Source organism: Bufo bufo, chromosome 3, assembly GCF_905171765.1.
Source record: "Bufo bufo chromosome 3, aBufBuf1.1, whole genome shotgun sequence".
Classification (NCBI taxonomy): Eukaryota; Metazoa; Chordata; class Amphibia; order Anura; family Bufonidae; genus Bufo; species Bufo bufo.
In genome coordinates, this window is record NC_053391.1 from 378,158,733 (window position 1) to 378,176,430 (window position 17,698).

The window sequence follows — 17,698 nt, forward strand, 5'->3', positions numbered from 1 at the left end:
AGTTGTACGGACTCAGTGCAACCTAATACACATAATCTGGCATCTGCCTCCACTCTTATCTCGAACGCTTTCCGTATTAGATCTATTATGCCTTCCCAATATCTCCTCAACCTAGGGCAGTTCCACATAAGGTGCATCAACGTAGCATTGGGTGCACCGCATCTAGGACACATGTCATCCGACCTGTACCCCATTCTCCTCAAAAGGACAGGTGTTCGATAAACTCTATGCAGCAACAGCAATTGCGACATTCTATGCGTTTCGCTAACCGCAACATCTGTGAACCCTTCCAATACTGCACGCCATTGCTCTTCTGTCAGGTCGTCAATATCCTCCCGCCACTTATCATACAACCGAAGAGGTTGCTTTTTAAACTTCATTTCCATAAGGCTGCTATAGTGCAATGATATGACCCCTCTGGTGGAACCCCCGGAATTAGCTAAATCAATCATCGGATTTCTGGAGGCCGGCGCAACCCCCCCCCCCCGCTGCATCCTGAGCACTTATACACACTGCATTTATGGTGATAACAATTATCACTACAGAGGAATCTAATATATTTCTTTCTTTTTATTTATCAAGGAAAAAGATTTCTGCAGTCACTGACTGTCACCATAAACAATCGTTCTTAACTAGGGCTGCATGGCACAGGAGGATAGTATTGAAATAGGCGTAAGTCCACATCACTGTTTTGTTTTCCGCTCTTCTGATCAATCAGAAGAACATAAAAGTTTTAAAAAAATATCTGCTGTACTTATTTTGCATCCATTTCTGTCAGTTCTGTCTGAAATCCTTTATTTTTGTCGTGTGGAGGACTTTTTCTTCCGTCAAAAATAAAAGATCTTTTACTGACAAAAATGGATGCAAAATAAGCTCAATGGGTGCTCAAAATAAAGGATTTTTTTTACATTTTTCTTTTCTATTGGCGAATCAGAAGACCGGAAAACAAAACGGTGATGTATACCTAGCCTTGGGGATGTTTTTTTGACGGCTTTGTGGTTATTTGCTTCTCCATAAGAGCAGTTTTCGGTTCATCTTACCTGCTAAAAACAAAATAAAAAGCAATCCAAAATGAATGAAACTACAAATCTTCCCACAAGTCTAGTGCATGCGCCACTACACTTCCAGGTGTACCCAGGTGTGAATGGCGCATACACAATTGCCATCTGTGCTGCTCAGGTAGCAGCAGCAGAGCCTCCATGCTTGCGCTGCCACTCAGCTGCGAGATTGACGGGACTAGTCAAAATGTCTGTCCCTATGAATGGGGGGGGGGGAGTCTCTTGAGCCGCAGTTTAATTTCTGTTATTTATTCAAAACCCGCCTTATCTGGATTCCTCATAAATGTAGACTAGATTTGGTCAAATATATTGTTATGCAGAAATTGCACAGTCAGTAGCACTAACTTATTCAGTATTTAATGTTTGGTCTCTTGCGCATAATCATATGTTGGTGCTTTTTGTAGTATTCACAAAAATGTATTTTTTATCCAGCAATGAAGAGTAAATGTTCTTTGCTTTTCTCTAGAATTATCTAACCCTGTTAGATGATGAAGACCACAAATTGGAATATCTCAAAATTCAGGATGAGCAGCACTTGGTAATAGAAGGTATTACAACTTTGTGAGATATAATTTGGTAGCCAATGTAAAACAAAAATATTTTTGTACATTTATAATACACATGAATTGAAATTTGATTCATCCATAACTCAAATTTGATATAAATCGTACATTCTTATGCGAGCCCCAGACGACTGCACAGAGATGAATGTTGTATATAGACACTGCTTTTCTCTTCCTGCAGAAACAGTGTCATGTTGTGAATCACTTTTGCAAGGAGTTCCTTCTCCTTTGTCCACCTCTAATTGGTTGACATGTCGTTCTGCCCATAAGAGCTGTGACTCCTTTACTCTTAGAGCTGGGCACAGCAGTAAGACAATTTCTTACAACTTAATCACATCAACACTTATGCTAAAGTGTAGAATTCTTGTTCTCAATGTTAATCCGTTCTGGTCACTTCCCCTTCCTTCCGTTCGCATGACCTTTCATCCATCCCTTCGTTGCATTTGACAGACATATGTCTTTTTTCTACAGTACAATGTAACTTTATTTTTACAAAAGAGGTTCTGTTCTCAGACTGGTATAAATGCCTTCTGCTTGCACCCCATGCTTTTATATGGGAGAATCTTCGGAAATTTGATCTAGGATTTTTCTGAATGTTGTCCATCACAGCGTACCTCTGATTGTTAATTGCTTTGCATAAGTCAGTAGTACAAATAAAGATAAGAAACTTTGCAATCTACATTATATAAGAGAAAAAAAACGCATTGTTCTTCACTTATCAGGTTCCTTTTCTCATTTCCTCCTGCTTGCTTAACTCATCATTCACTCTGCAGTTACTGATGGGATCTGTCTCCAAAAAGGAGACTTCTTTTCAGCTTTACTGACAGATCGTGCTGCCCATAGAAGTCTTTGGAGAGGGGCGGAGGAACCAGCGTTAGAGGCAGGGACAGAACGTAAAACTAGTACATACTTACCTGCTCCCCAACGCTCTGTTCTGGCACAGATGGGGGTTATATGCTCTGCTGCAGGCAACAACTGGCCACAGCGGTGATGTGTTCCCCAAGTGGTACGTGACCACAGTGACAATATACTGATATACAGTATGCCAGTATGTTGTAATTTAAAAAATATATACATATATGTTGATAAAAATGAAAATATCTTTATGGGATTAAAGTAAAAATAAAACAAAAAATAAAATGAAGCATTATTTAAAAAACTGAACTGAAAAAATTACACAAAACATTTTTTAAATAACATTTAATTATATTGACATATATCCAGTTATATAACATGGTTACATAAAAAATATATAACAGTCCTATCACGTACTATAAATGTAGGCACTCACTGTAGGACAGTGATGAGCAATAAAAGCATATGAAACATGCTGGAATACTCTTCTTCTTTTTTTTTCTTTCTTTTTTTGGCCTGCCTACCCAAAGTTAAATTAATAAAACTAAAAGCTAACATATATTAACCCCAGAGAGGTATGTGAGGAAGTTACAACATGTCTAGAAAAAAAAAAAAAGACCCCATGCGTTTATGCAGAAACAATTCTAGGTTATTGGTTGTCTAATGGGCAGATGAGAAAGCCAAAAATTTTGTGTTGGCCTGGTTCTCAAACTGTTTAAAGATATATTAATAAAGCTAATCAGCACAAAACCTATTTACTGTACATAAAAACACAAAATGGTGTTCCAGGTTGTAAATTCACTTTAAGGCTACATGCACAAAACTGTATTTTGAATCCACATCCGATTTGTATGGTTTGCGGATCATCACACATGGACTCATTTCATTGATTTCTATGGGTCCGCAAAAAAAAAGGACAGCACACAGATGTCATCCATGTGCTGTCTGCATCCATAAGCCCATCCTGCAGATTATAGAATATGTCCTATTGTAGTCCGTTTTGCAGGCAAGAATAGCCATTTCTATTAATGGCACTGTGACAAATACGGATTGCACGCGGAAAGTATTCATATTTTGCGGATCAGCAATTTTCAGACCGTAAAACAGATGCTGTTGTGTTTATGTAGCCCAAGGCTTCTGATCAGGAGAAGAAGCAGTCAGGCTGAAAACACACCGGATCATATACTAGGGCATACTATTTTTAAATAGTTCTCCCTGAGGCACAGCCCTACAAGAATCCCAAAATACAGTACTGTAAATGATTTAATATGCTGATTGGTAATGCCCCTTTTATTGATATGTCTTTTTCTATTCCCCCTCCCTTTCATTTTTACTTTTAGTTCGGAACAAAGATATGAGTTGGCCAGAAGAAATGTCATTCATTGCAAACAGCAGTAAAATTGATAGGCATAAAGGTAAATAAGTAGGTTACCCAGAATCATATTTTTGAATTTTTTTTTTTTAGGTGAAACAAATCAATGTTCAAGAAGTTTTCCTGGCACTGCAGTATTGATGACCCTGCATAGAATAGGCCATTTGTATGAGATTGGTCAGGGTTGGATTCCCTTGATGATCAACTGATTTGAGGGGTCCACGGTGCTCCAGCAAGTGCCACCTCCCCATCGTTGCATCACAGGCACAGCGGTATAGCGATATAGGGATGCAGAGTTCCTCAGTCAGATGATTGGTGGGGGTTCCAGGAGTCCAACTCTACACAGTCTGATATTGATGGCCTGTCCTAAGGATAGGCTATCAATATTTGAGTACAATACTGCATTTGATCAGAAGTCTCTCTCTAAAGTCCATTCCTAAATTGGTTTGTTATTTCTAGACTGTCTGCCCCATTGATGCATTTCACACTTTTTATGTAGTGCCTTAACCTGATTACTAAATGTGTCCATGTGTACTTGACTATACCTCGTTAAGTTTTTTTTTTTATATCTTGTTTGCTTCTAGTTCCCACTGAAAAGGGAGCAACAGGACTCAGTAATTTGGGGAACACTTGCTTTATGAACTCCAGTATCCAGTGTGTCAGCAACACTCAGCCTCTCTCAAAGTATTTCATCTCAGGGAGACATCTGTATGAGCTAAACAGGTAATGAAGTATGTATGCCGTCCTAACCCGCATTTGGAAGGATACTGCCTTTTTGTAAACAGTCACTGCATAGACTTTCTAAAATGTAATTTTTCATTCATTATGGCGTAATCCCACCATTCCTCACTTTTTATCGTCAAGGATTTAGAGTTTGGGATAGCTCATGGATTTAAATGTGTGTCTCTGGTATTCAGATGTCATTTGAAAGTTTGAAGGATGAGTACAGTATTCCCAGGACAGCTTTTTATAAATTATTTCAATTATGGCATGCGCTAAACAGCCAATTTGGTAGTCCGAGTAGCCTCATATCCACAGTAGGTGTACTGAGAATGCAAGATCCTGACTGTGGCTAATACAGAGTGCAATCCGCTAGAAGTAATACCAAAATGGCACCAGCTCACCACCCTCTCTAACAGAGAAGAATTTTCGAAGGGATCAAATCCCACCTTCATGTCTCTCCTACCACTAATAATAAATTCATTCAATTATAGATTTTTCTCCACTGCTATTCAACTCCCAACTTGCCAATTAATAACCAATATAATGGGTCTTTTGGTTCCAAAAACTCCAGCACTTTGCTTATAGGGGTGCTTCGGGAATTAAAAAAAATACTTAAAGAGGACCTTTCATCAGTTTAGCCCTAGTCTAATTATGGTCTTACCTTATAGGGCGGCGCCCCCACTGATGCCATGGCACTTTTATTTTTTCCAAAGACCCCCCTGTTCGTCCGCTCCTGGCCGTGTTGATTTCGGCGCCTTATATTATAATGAGCCGACTCGGTTATACTAGGCGGAGACTCGCAGTTTCGCTGTCGGCGGTTCTCTTCTCCCTGGCTGTGAGCGCATCCAATCAGAGCGCACCGCTCTTAGCCAGGGAGGAGCTCATTCTGCCTGGCTGCGCTCTTATTGGATGCGCTCACAGCCAGGGAGAAGAGAACCGCCCCCAGCGAAACTGCGAGTCTCCGCCTAGTATAACCGAGTCGGCTCATTATAATATAAGGCTCCGAAATCAACAGGGCCAAGAGCGGACGAACGGAGGGGTCTTTGGGGGGAAAAAAAGTGCCATGGCATCAGTGGGGGCCATGGCAAGGGAAGACAATAATTAGACTAGGGCTAAACTGATGAAAGGTCCTCTTTAAATATTACTTTAGTATAAATATATTCCCAAATACATTGCATTAGCTATAATGGGTAATTTTGTCTAGGGAGCAATCATTAGGAGAAATAAAATGGCCGCCCTCCTATCAGTACACACAAAACCTGTCCTAATCACACAGCAGGACAAGTTACTTTACAACACTGAGGTAAAGAGCTGCCTCGTCTCTGCTCTGCTTGTCAGGGATTATGATCCTGAATACAGCTGGTAAGATCTTCAGCTGAATCTCTGTAGGAATGGAGGTCATGAGGAGACATGACGTACAGAGAGGAAGGGCAGGACAGACTGTGGTAATGTGGGGCTATGGTAATGAAGACTGCATGCAAGTGCTGCTGCTCATTATCTACACCTCCACTATCCTCTGTACTTCATGTCTCTTCATGAACTCTATTCCTACAGAGATTCATCTAAAGATCATATTAAACTGTATTCAGGATCATAATCCCTGACAAGTAAGAGAGGAAGATGGCACAGCTCTTTAACTTGTCCTCCTGTGTAATTAGGACTGGTTTTGTGTGGACTAGTAGGATAGCAGCCATTTTTTTTTCTCCTAATGATTGCTCCCCAGAAAAAACAAGCCATTATAACTAATGAAATGTATTTGGTAATATATTTATAATGAAGTAATATTTAAGTATTTTCATTTTCTTAATTACCGGAGAACCCCTTTAATAGGATTTCTAAAGGAGAAGGATTACCATCTTAAATTTTTGAGAGTTGGGTAAAATGGTGGCCATGAAATGGATAGCACCTGAAGTTCCCTCCGTAGCACAATGGAAAATCATGGTGAATACAACCATAATGTATGACAAATAGTTTAGAAGAAATAAAGGCTCTGTGGGAAAAAATTGTGAAGGTGCTTGAACATATTTCACATATTTAAATATCTGACCTCAATAGAAATTGGCGATGTCGCTATTTTTCCTGGCTCTTTGCAGTGTCCCTTGTGTCTTCTGACTATTATGTGATTTATGGGATACTGACTGTGTTTAACCCTTTCTCTGAATACTCCTGTTATACAACTTAAGTTTGAAATAAAATGTACTCGAGGTCTAGACTAAAATGTGGAAATTTTTAGTTACATTGCACCAATGTTTAAGTAATCCGTATCCTTTTTTCTAATAAATGGACTTTTGAAATTTTAGAACAAATCCCATAGGAATGAAAGGACACATGGCAAAGTGCTATGGAGATTTGGTTCAAGAGCTGTGGAGTGGTACGCAAAAGAATGTGGCTCCTTTAAAACTAAGGGTAAGTTGTATGCGTATTTGGCATATTTCCTATAAATTGAGAGAATGTAGAGTTTAACCTCTAGAACATTTATATTTGTCACAACAGCACCTCATGCAGCAGCCGTGTAAATATAAGGTCCTGCTTCAAAACATCCAAGCGTTCCCCTTCACAGGCATATCTGTATAATTACAGTGCAGTTATCATTCCAAAGAATCTGCCCACTGACACAACAGTGTTGATTCCTGGATTTGGTGGGGGGTGTGGGGGGGTTGCACTTCCTCAAATACATTTTTAAAAATGAATAAATGAAATGTACCCAAAAACTGTGCCATTGAAAAGTTCAACTCATCCTGCAAAACCAAGACCTGATGCAACTACAGTGATAGAAAATTTAGAAAAGTTATGGCTCTTATAATGCAATGCTGATAAAATGAAAACATTACTTGTTCCCTAGAAGGGGAATTCTGGTTGTTACAAGTTATCCCCTATCTGCAGGATCGGGGATAACTATTAGGTCGGTAGTAGACCTATCACTGGGACCCCCACCAATCACGAGAACAGAGGCCCCTTACCCCCTGAAAAGAATGGAGCGGCAAACCGGACATGCTTCCTGCCACTCAGTTCATCTCTCTGGGAGTTCTGGCGACAGATGAATACAGCGCTTAACCATTTCTGGGGCTCCCTCAGAGCTGAATGGAGTGGCTGTGTGCACATCAGGGTGCTTCGAAGGGTACAGAGTTCCTGTTCTCATGATTAGTGTTTCCCAGCAACAGGACCCCCAACAATCTAATAGTTATCCCCTATTGATGGGAGATAACTTGTAACAACCGGAATACTCCTTTAATGCTCAAAATAATCCTGTTCTTAATGAGGTCTGAACAAATAAGACAGATGATGTTAAAAATGTGCTTCCTCAGGATTGGTCATCGATCTCGGATTGGGTGGGTCTGACTCCTGACACCTCGCTGATCAGCAATTCGAAGGGGCTGTGGTGCTAGTGCAAGTGATTCTTTATATGTTTACCTGCCTGATGTCTACATTGTAGTGTACGGTTTCTACATAATTTTTTTCAACTTGCTTAACAAGGTTAGCAGAAAGGGGCAGAGCTGTGTAGGAAAGGGGGACATGGCCTAAGAAGTGCCATTTTTCTTCACAAGTCTGTCGTAAAATTCTGTCAACCAACAGTCGATATTCAGTTAGAAAAAATGTGCACCACATCCAGCATGTGATAGTGGATTTTGAACGTCTTTAGACTCTTTTTTTCACATTTTGTTATGTTACGGCCTTGTGCCCATCAGTCTGCACTCAGTCCCCCTTATAAAAAAAATAAAACAAAACAATTTTAGAAATATTTGCAAATGTATTAAAAAGGAAAAAACTTAGAGGACCTTTCACCAATTATGACATTGTGAACTAAGTATACAGACATGGAGAGCGGCGCCCGGGGATCTCACTGCACCTACTATTATCCCCGGGCACCGCTCGGTTCTCCCGTTATGCTCTCCGGTATCTTCGCTCAGTAAGTTATGGTAGGCGGAGATTTCAGTCACTAAGTTATGGTAGGCGGAGTCTGCCCTTGTTCTGCTGTAGCACTGGCCAATCACAGCGCAGAGCTCACAGCCTGGGAGGTTATTTTCAGTGCAGTGAGATCCCTGGGCGCCGCTCTCCATGTCTGTATACTTAGTTCACAATGTCATAATCGGTGAAAGGTCCTCTTTAAATTTCTCATGGATATAAGTATTCAGAGTCCTTGCTACTACACTTGAAATTTAGCTCCAGGGGCCCTTCCATTTCTCTTGACCAACTGAGATTTTTATACAGCTTGCTTGGAGTCCACCTGTTGTAAATTCTGTGGATTGGACATGATTTGGAAAGACACCACCCTGTCTATATAAGGTCTCACAGCTAACAATGCATATCAGAGCAAAGAAAACAAGCCATGAAGAGGAAAGAACTGCCTGTAAAGTTCAGAGACAGGATTGTGTGGAGGCACAGATCTAGAGTAGGATACAAAAATATTTCTGCTACACTGAAATTCCCAAGAGCACAGTGGCATCCATAGTTCTTAAATGAAAGAAGTGTGGAATGACCAGATCTCTTCCTAGAGCTTACTGCCCCACCAAACTAAGTAATTGAGTAGAAAAGGGCCTTGTTAAGAGAGTGCTCTAAGTCTCAGACTGGGCTAAAGGTTCAGCTTACACAAGACATTGACTCTAAGCACATAGCCAAGACAACACAGGAGTGGCTTAGGGATAACTCTGTGAATGTCCTTGAGTGGCCCAGCCAGAGCCCTGACTTGAACCCAATCAAACATCTATGGAGAGTCCTGAAAATGGATTTTGACTGATGGCCCCCATCTAACTTGACGAATGGCAGAAAATCCTCAAATCCAGGTTGTGGCTTCATACACAAGGAGAAGGCTGTAATCGCTGCCAAAGGTGCTTCAAGTACTGAGGTCTAAATACTTATGTCAATGCAAGATTACATTTTTTTCTTTTCAATAATTTAGCAAAGATTTTGAGCATCCTGATTTCACTTTCTCATTAATGGGGTATTGAGTGCAGAATAATGGGGGGAAAATAGAACTTTTTTTCCCTTCATTTTAGTCCCAACAAAATGTGAAAAAGTGGAAGGGTCTGAAGACTTTCTGAATGCACTGTACATCTGGTGCAGGTTGAGACACTCTATCATTTGTAGGGTTAGTACATCTGGGTCATGTTATTGTAAAACCTCTTGGTCTTGAAGAATAAGAGGGCTAAGTAAAAAAAAATACCTGTACATAAAATGGAGAACCACTTCAAAGTGTAAAATACGACTTTATCCATTCTTTCAGAATATTTTATTTAGCTAGTGTGCGATTATTATTATTTTTTTTACATCTTTTTGTAAACAGGTATTTCTCAAGTAAAACAAAACACATTACTTGTCTTTTAAATTCCCTGCTTCAGTGCAGATGCTTTGTATGTTTACCCAGTGACTGTGATGATGTAACATGCTATACTTACTGGCATCACCTCTGATTTCAGAGCTGGAAGCTTATGAATCTCAGTACTCATTAACACAGTCTGCAACTGTTAGGCCCCTTTCACACGGGCGAGTATTCCGCGCGGATGCGATGTGGGAGGTGAACGCATTGCACCCGCACTGAATACTGACCCATTAATTTCTATGGGGCTGTTCACATGAGCGCTGATTTTCACGCATCACTTGTGCGTTGCGTGAAAATCGCTGCATGCTCCTCTTTGTGCGTTTTTCACGTAACGCAGGCCCCATAGAAATGAATGGGGTTGCGTGAAAATCACAAGCATCCGCAAGCAAGTGCGGATGCGGTGCGATTTTCACGCACGGTTGCTAGGAGACGATCGGGATGGAGACCCGATCATTATTATTTTCCCTTATAACATGGTTATAAGGGAAAATAATAGCATTCTGAATACAGAATGCATAGTAAAACATCGCTGAGGGGTTAAAAAAAAGAAAAAAAATTATTTAACTCACCTTAGTCCACTTGTTCGCGGCCCGGCATCTCCTTCTGGCTTCATCTGATCTCTGTGCAGCAACAGGACCTGTGGTGACGTCACTCCGGTCATCACATGATCTTTTACCATGGTGATGGATCATGTGATGACCGGAATGACGTCACCAAAGGTCCTGTTGCTGCACAGAGATCAGATGAAGGCAGAAGGAGATGCTGGGCTACGCGATCAAGTGGACTAAGGTGAGTTAAATTTTTTTTTATTTTTTTTTAACCCCTCCAGCGATGTTTTACTATGCATTCTGTATTCAGAAAATAATACAATCTACAGAACACTAATCCCAAGCCTGAACTTCTGTGAAGAAGTTCGGGTTTGGGTACCAAACACGCGCGATTTTTCTCACGCGAGTGTAAAACGCATTACAATGTTTTGCACTCGCACGGAAAAATCGCAGGTGTTCCCGTAACGCACCCGCACATTTTCCCGCAACGCCCATCTGAAAGAGGCCTTAGGACTTAAAATGAAGGTCCCTTTAAATTAATATTGTATGTCTCTATTTTCAGTGGACAATAGCAAAGTATGCCCCTCGGTTCAATGGCTTTCAGCAGCAGGACTCCCAAGAGCTGCTTGCATTTCTTCTAGATGGCCTCCATGAAGATCTTAATAGAGTACATGAGAAGCCGTATGTTGAGCTCAAGGACAGTGATGGACGACCAGACTGGGAAGTTGCGGCTGAGGTTAGTTATTACATAGTGCATACTGTTTACTCTTATTGTCTTTTTGTGTCCTGTATCACTCGTACATTGTTCAATTCACCTCCATGATCTGACTGCTGGTCTGAGAGTGCGTATTAAGTGAAACTCTGCCAGAGGAAGTTAAACACTTTAGATAGGAACTAGTATACATGGATTAAATCTATTTTATGTAAAAACAGTACGTTCACATATAAGTTTCCAATAGATGATTTAAAAAAAATGTCAATTCAACTTTTTACATGTCATAGGGATAGCAAAAGTTTCTGTCCAAGTTCTGAAGGAGCCTGCAATACTATAGTGCGGCCCATGCTGTACCAAATACCACAGTGCATTACAGACTATTACCCCAGCAGCACAAAATACCTCCCTAGAAGCTGTCCCCCGGTGGTGACCAGAGCCAGCTGCCACGTTCTGTTCTCCTACTCCAGTTGCCTCAAGATGGCAATGAAGTTAAATTCAGGAGTCAGAGGAGGGCACCTGTGGCCGCCAACCAGGTACATAAGTTAGGTCCATATATATGGACAGAGACAACATTTTTCTAATGTTAGTTCTGTACATTACCACAATGGATGAACAAAACAATTCAGATGCAGTTGAAGTTCAGACTTTTAGCATTAATTCAGTGGGTTGAACAAAATGATTGCATAAAAATGTGAGGAACTAAAGCATTTTCTAAACTCAATCCCTTCATTTCAGGGGCTCAAAAGTAATTGGACAAATTAAATAATTGTAAATAAAATGTTAATTTCTAATACTTGGTTGAAAACCCTCTGTTGGCAATGACTGCCTGAAGTCTTGAACTCATGGACATCACCAGACTCTGTATTTCCTCCTTTTTAACCCCTTCGCTACCACCACCGTACATGTACAACGCTGGAGCTATGTGTAAACATGGCGCCCGCTCGCACATGCGGTGGACGTCGTGGCCAGCAGATCTCTGCTGTTTCATACAACAGAGACCTGCGGCTACTTACCGTGACTGGCAATAATGCGGATTGCAGTAATTAAAGGCTTTAGATGCCGTGATCAAGCAAGATCACAGCACCTAAATGCGCAAAAACCTGGAAGCCCTTCCTACCAATGCCCCGTGTGGCCAGTTCGTGCATCTGCAGTTGATGCTGTTCATGCTGTAATTCTTATTTTGGCCACCAGATGGCAGGCCAGGATAAGAAATGAGCAAATTAGGGTTTAAATGTCAATTTAAAAATCCCTGATAATACAGAATCAAAAATTAAAAAACATTATTTATAGTCTCATATATGAGCTTCAAAATCATCACAAAAAATTTAAGTTAAATATATAAAAAATAAAAAAGTTTAAATCACCCCCCTTTTCGTATAATTAAAAAATAAATACCCAAATAACAATAAATATAAACATCATGGGTATCATCGCGACCGAAAACGCCCATACTATTAAAATTCCTATACGGCGAATGGCGTAACGATTTGTCATTTTTTCATTGCTTCTCTTACCCCCCAAAAATTCATAAAATGTGATCAAAAAGTCACGCACACTCCAAAATGGTATCAATAAAAATGTCAGATTGTTCCGCAAAAAATGAGCCTCTAAACAGCTCAGTAGGCATAAGTATAAAAAAGATATGGTGGTCCAAAATATGGTGATGTAAAAAAAAAATATATATATATACAATTTATTTTTATCAAAGTTAAAATTTATTTTTACATTATTTAGACATTAAAAAACCTACACATATGGGGTATCGTTGTTATAGTACTGACCCAAAGAATGAAGGGCATGGGTCAGTTTTGCCGTAAACGAAACGCAGTGGGAACAAAACCTGTAAAACCGTGGAGGAATTGTTTTTTTCCTAATTCGACCCCATTTGGAATTTTTTTACCTCTACCCACTACATTTTATGTCATAATTAATGGCGTCATTACAAAGTACAACCTGTCCCGCAAAAAATAAGCCATCATACAGCTATGTGACCAGAAATATAAAAAAGTTATGGCTCACGGAAAATAGGGAAGAAAAAGACTCTGCCAGTCCTTTACTTTCAGTTGCTGTTAGTTTGTGGGCCTTTCTGTCTGAAGTTTAGTCTTTAACCAGTGAAATGCATGCTCTATTGGGTTCAGATCAGGTGACTGACTTGGTCATTCAAGAATATTCCACTTCTTTGCTTTAATAAACTCCTGGGTTGCTTTGGCTTTATGTTTTGGGTCATTGTCCATCTGTATTATGAAACACCGACCAATCAGTTTGGCTGGATTTGAGCACACAGTATGTCTCTGAAAACCCCAGAATTCATCCAGCTGCTTCTGTCCTGTGTCACATCATCAATAAACACTAGGGACCCAGTGGCACTGGCAGCCATGCATGCCCAAGCCATGACACAGCCTCCGCCGTGTTTTACAGATGATGTGGTATGCTTTGGATCATGAGCTGTACCATGCCTTCACCATACTTTTTTCTTTTAATCATTCAGGTAGAGGTTGATCTTGGTTTCATCTTTTCAAACAATGTTCTTCCAGAAGTGTGCTGGTTTTTTAGATGTTTTTTTTAGCAAAGTCCAATCTAGCCTTCTTATCCTTGAGGCTTATGAGTGGCTTGCACCGCGCAGTGAACCCTCTGTATTTATTTTCATGCATTCTTCTCTTCATGGTAGATTTGGATATTGATACGCCTATATCCGGGAGAGTGTTGTTCACTTGGTTGGCTGTTGTGAAGGGGTTTCTTTTCACTATGGTAATTAATCTGCGATCATCCACCACTGTTGTCTTCTGTGGGCATCCAGGTCTTTTTGCATGGTTGAGGTCACCAGTGCTTTCTTTCTCAGTATGTACCAAACTGTAGATTTTGCCACTCCTAATAGTGTAGCAATTTCTCGGATGGTTTTTTTCTGTTTTCACATATGAAGGATGGCTTGTTTCACCTGCATGGGGAGCTCCTTTGATAGCATGTTTACTTCTCAGCAAAATCTTCAAAATGCAAGCACCACACCTCAAATCAACTCCAGGCCTTTTATGTGATTGAGAATGAAATAATGAAGGAATTGCCCACACCCGCCTATGAAACAACCTTTGAGTCAATTGTCCAATTACTTTTGGTCCCTTTAAAAACAGGGTGCCACGTGTAAAGGAGCTGAAACTCCTTAACCCTTCATCCAATTTAAATGTGGATACCCTCAAGTGAAAGCTAAAAGTCTGGACTTTATGTCCATGTCCATTATATAACTATAACTTTGAATATGTTTTAGTAAACAGGTAATAAAAACAAAATTAGTGTCGGTGTCTAAATATATATGGACCTAACTGTAAGTAGCTGATGCCTCAAGCATTAAATAACCTTTGGGAGAGTCGGCTCATTACTCACCTGTCTGGTGGCCGTGAGGAGGACTCATGTGGCCCCTAGGGCATCGGCCCATCAGGAAGTTTCCCTGTAGGGTCTATGGCCAGTCTGCCCCCACCAAACCCAAAAACAAGCAGGTGCAGCTGAGCACTATATGTCTTTGCTAGCTAAAGATGGGTTCATAGACTTTTTGTTGAGACGCCCACCGATCAAAACTTTTGATATATCACTGTGACATGTCATTAGTTTTTTGAAGCAACAGTTACTCTCTAAATGGCAATTTAAATGTGGTTGTGAAATACTGGTTCTCTCTTTCGCATGCTGTCTGTTTCCTATGTCTTTAAAAAGTTACATTTAAAATGCTGTTTTTGGAAATATGTAGTCGCCAGACTGTGAAATGTTTATATAGCTGGAACCATATGTCTAAATACTTCAAGAGCCTTGTGGATCATGTTCAATGAATAGAAGAAGTAGCGGTTGATGACTTTTTCAATTTGACTCACCATATGCCATGCCATTCTATGTGTGCTGTGCTGTGAGTATAGCCAAATAAATGATTGTTACTATTTTGTTCATTATCTATTAGACTCATTATTGTTTGCTTACTCTGAAGCTGGGAATTAGAAACCCACAGGTTTAATCTTTGCCTGATCTTGTGACTAACCATAGATTCCTATTTCTCAGGCTTGGGACAATCACTTGAGGAGGAACCGGTCGATAGTTGTGGACTTGTTTCATGGACAGTTGAGATCTCAAGTGAAATGTAAAACCTGTGGGCATGTCAGTGTCCGATTCGACCCATTTAACTTTCTCTCCCTGCCTCTGCCCATGGACAGTTACATGCATTTGGAAATCACAGGTTATTATGTTTTCATTTTCAGTTTTTAAATTCCCTGGGGATAACATTCATATGTTTGACATGAATAAGAGAAGCATTTGATGGGGAAAAAAATGGAACACATTATTTGTAATGGCTATAATACACCCTCAAATGGGTCGATGATTCTATAGTGTGACACTGCTCTGTAGACATTTGTCAGCATATTAAGGGATTGACCCATCTGACAGTTTTGATAAGTGCTAGTCCCACGTGGCCAGGTTTATTCAAATGACTGAACAGGCAGGCACTCCTCTGCACAGCTTCTGTAACTACCAGAGGACCTGTCTCCCCAAAATGCAGTGCAGTTTGCAGGCAGCACATTACAGAGCAGGAGGAACCGAGCAGATTGATATGTAATTTTCAAGGAAAAGATTCCATAAAGCTTGTAATTTATACATTTAAATCTCTGCTATTTCTGATCTAAGTTGTATTCAGTGATAGATAGTTTTCTCTGTGTAAGTGTGTATACATAGATAGCTGTCAGTCACTGATAGTTGTACACAGGGAAGGTGTTATCAGTGATTGATAGTTTTCTCTGTGTAAGTGTGTATACATAGATAGCTGTCAGTCACTGATAGTTGTACACAGGGGAGGTGTTATCAGTGATTGATAGCATTCTCTGTGTAAAGAATATATTACATAGATAGCTGTCAGTCACTGATAGTTGTACACAGGGGAGATGTTATCAGTGATTGATAGTTTTCTCTGTGTAAGTGTGTATACATAGATAGCTGTCAGTCACTGATAGTTGTACACAGGGAAGGTGTTATCAGTGATTGATAGCATTCTCTGTGTATGTGTGTATACATAGCTGTTAGTCACTGATAGTTGTACACAGGGGAGGTGTTTCTCAGTGATTGATAGCATTCTTTGTGTAAGTGTGTATACATAGCTGTTAGTCACTGATAGTTGTACACAGGGGAGGTGTTATCAGTGATTGATAGCATTCTTTGTGTAAATGTGTATACAGAGATAGCTGTTAGTCACTGATAGTTTAGGGCTGCAGTAAACAATTATTTTAGTAATCGAGTATTTTATCGATTATTTTTACTATTAATCGAGTACTCTAATAGGAAAAACCTTCTTAAAATAATGTATTTCTTTTTAAAAACAATATTTTTATTTCTTACAGTGATATAGCACATAATTACATTCACATAAGCTGCAGTATACATTCTGTCAGAAGAACAGCCAGAATGTACCATATCAGGTATAGCTGGATTATCTGCCGGCTGCTGCAGCGATTGACTGTAATGGGGTCCGGCCTTGTTGCAGCATTCAAGCTGGGTTTTGGCCGGACAAAAAAAAAAAGAGCATATAGCTGGTTGTATCTGGCTATACCCAATATGGTAGACTCCAGCAGACTGTTCTTCTGCCAGAATGTGTATCTAAGGTTATGTTGTGAACTCCGGCATTTTGTTCCGGTGGAGGAACAGACTGCCGGAGTTCACTGGCTGCATCTGTCATAGCTGGATGCCCATTGACTGTAATGGGGATCCGGACAAAAAATGCTGCACAGTGACATAGCATTTTGATAAGACCCCTCCCAAGTCAGTCAGCCTTGCCCTCAAATCAGTCCCCCCATGCCGCAAGCCCGCAATCAGACCCCCATGCCACCATGATCAGACCCCCATGCCACCATGATCAGACCCCCAGGCTGCCACCATCAGACCCTCCCTTGCTGCAATCAGAGTCAGACCCCCATGCCATCCATTGCCATGTCCCCCAGTGCCATCAGATCAGACCCTCCATGCCATGTCCCCAGTGCCCCCATGATGGCATTGCCATCAGCTCCTCCATGCCATCCAGATTGCCATGATGTCCCCCTTCCCCAGTGCCTCCATGCCATCCACCATGTCCCCCACTCTTATCAGATCAGCCCCTCCATGCCTAATCACAGGTGCCCCTCGCCATCACAGTATCCCCCCCGCCGCTAACTATATACTTACCTTTCCTGGCAGTGCGGCGTGCGCTGACACATGGAGTCCGCAGGAGACGCGTCTTCATCCCAGTATGCACTCTACGTCACACACAGCGTCAGCCAGCGCGCTGACGATGTGTGCAGAGCGGTGCCGAGTCGAGAGGCCACAGAGCGGTGAGTGAGAAGCTTTACTTCACTCACGCTCCGTTGTCACGTGATTTAAACGAATCCTCGATGCATGGAAACTGCATCAAGGATTTTTTTTGCCTCGATTAAATCGATGAATCGTTTCAGCCCTAGTTGTACACAGGGGATGTGTTATCAGTGATTGATAGTATTCTCTGTGTAAGGACTCATTTACACGACCGTAGCCGTTTTTGCGGTTTGAAAATTGC

At 40.8% G+C, this 17,698-nt stretch overlaps 1 protein-coding gene across 1 annotated transcript in view; it reads left to right on the top strand.

Moving 5' to 3' along the window:
• The window catches only part of USP32 (ubiquitin specific peptidase 32), a 167,202-nt gene that overhangs the window by 123,759 nt on the left and 25,745 nt on the right, over positions 1–17,698 (top strand). The window contains 6 exon segments of the mRNA XM_040422276.1: positions 1,525–1,606; positions 3,817–3,891; positions 4,433–4,571; positions 6,872–6,977; positions 10,999–11,172; positions 15,187–15,361. Coding sequence (XP_040278210.1) covers positions 1,525–1,606; positions 3,817–3,891; positions 4,433–4,571; positions 6,872–6,977; positions 10,999–11,172; positions 15,187–15,361 — 751 coding nt within the window.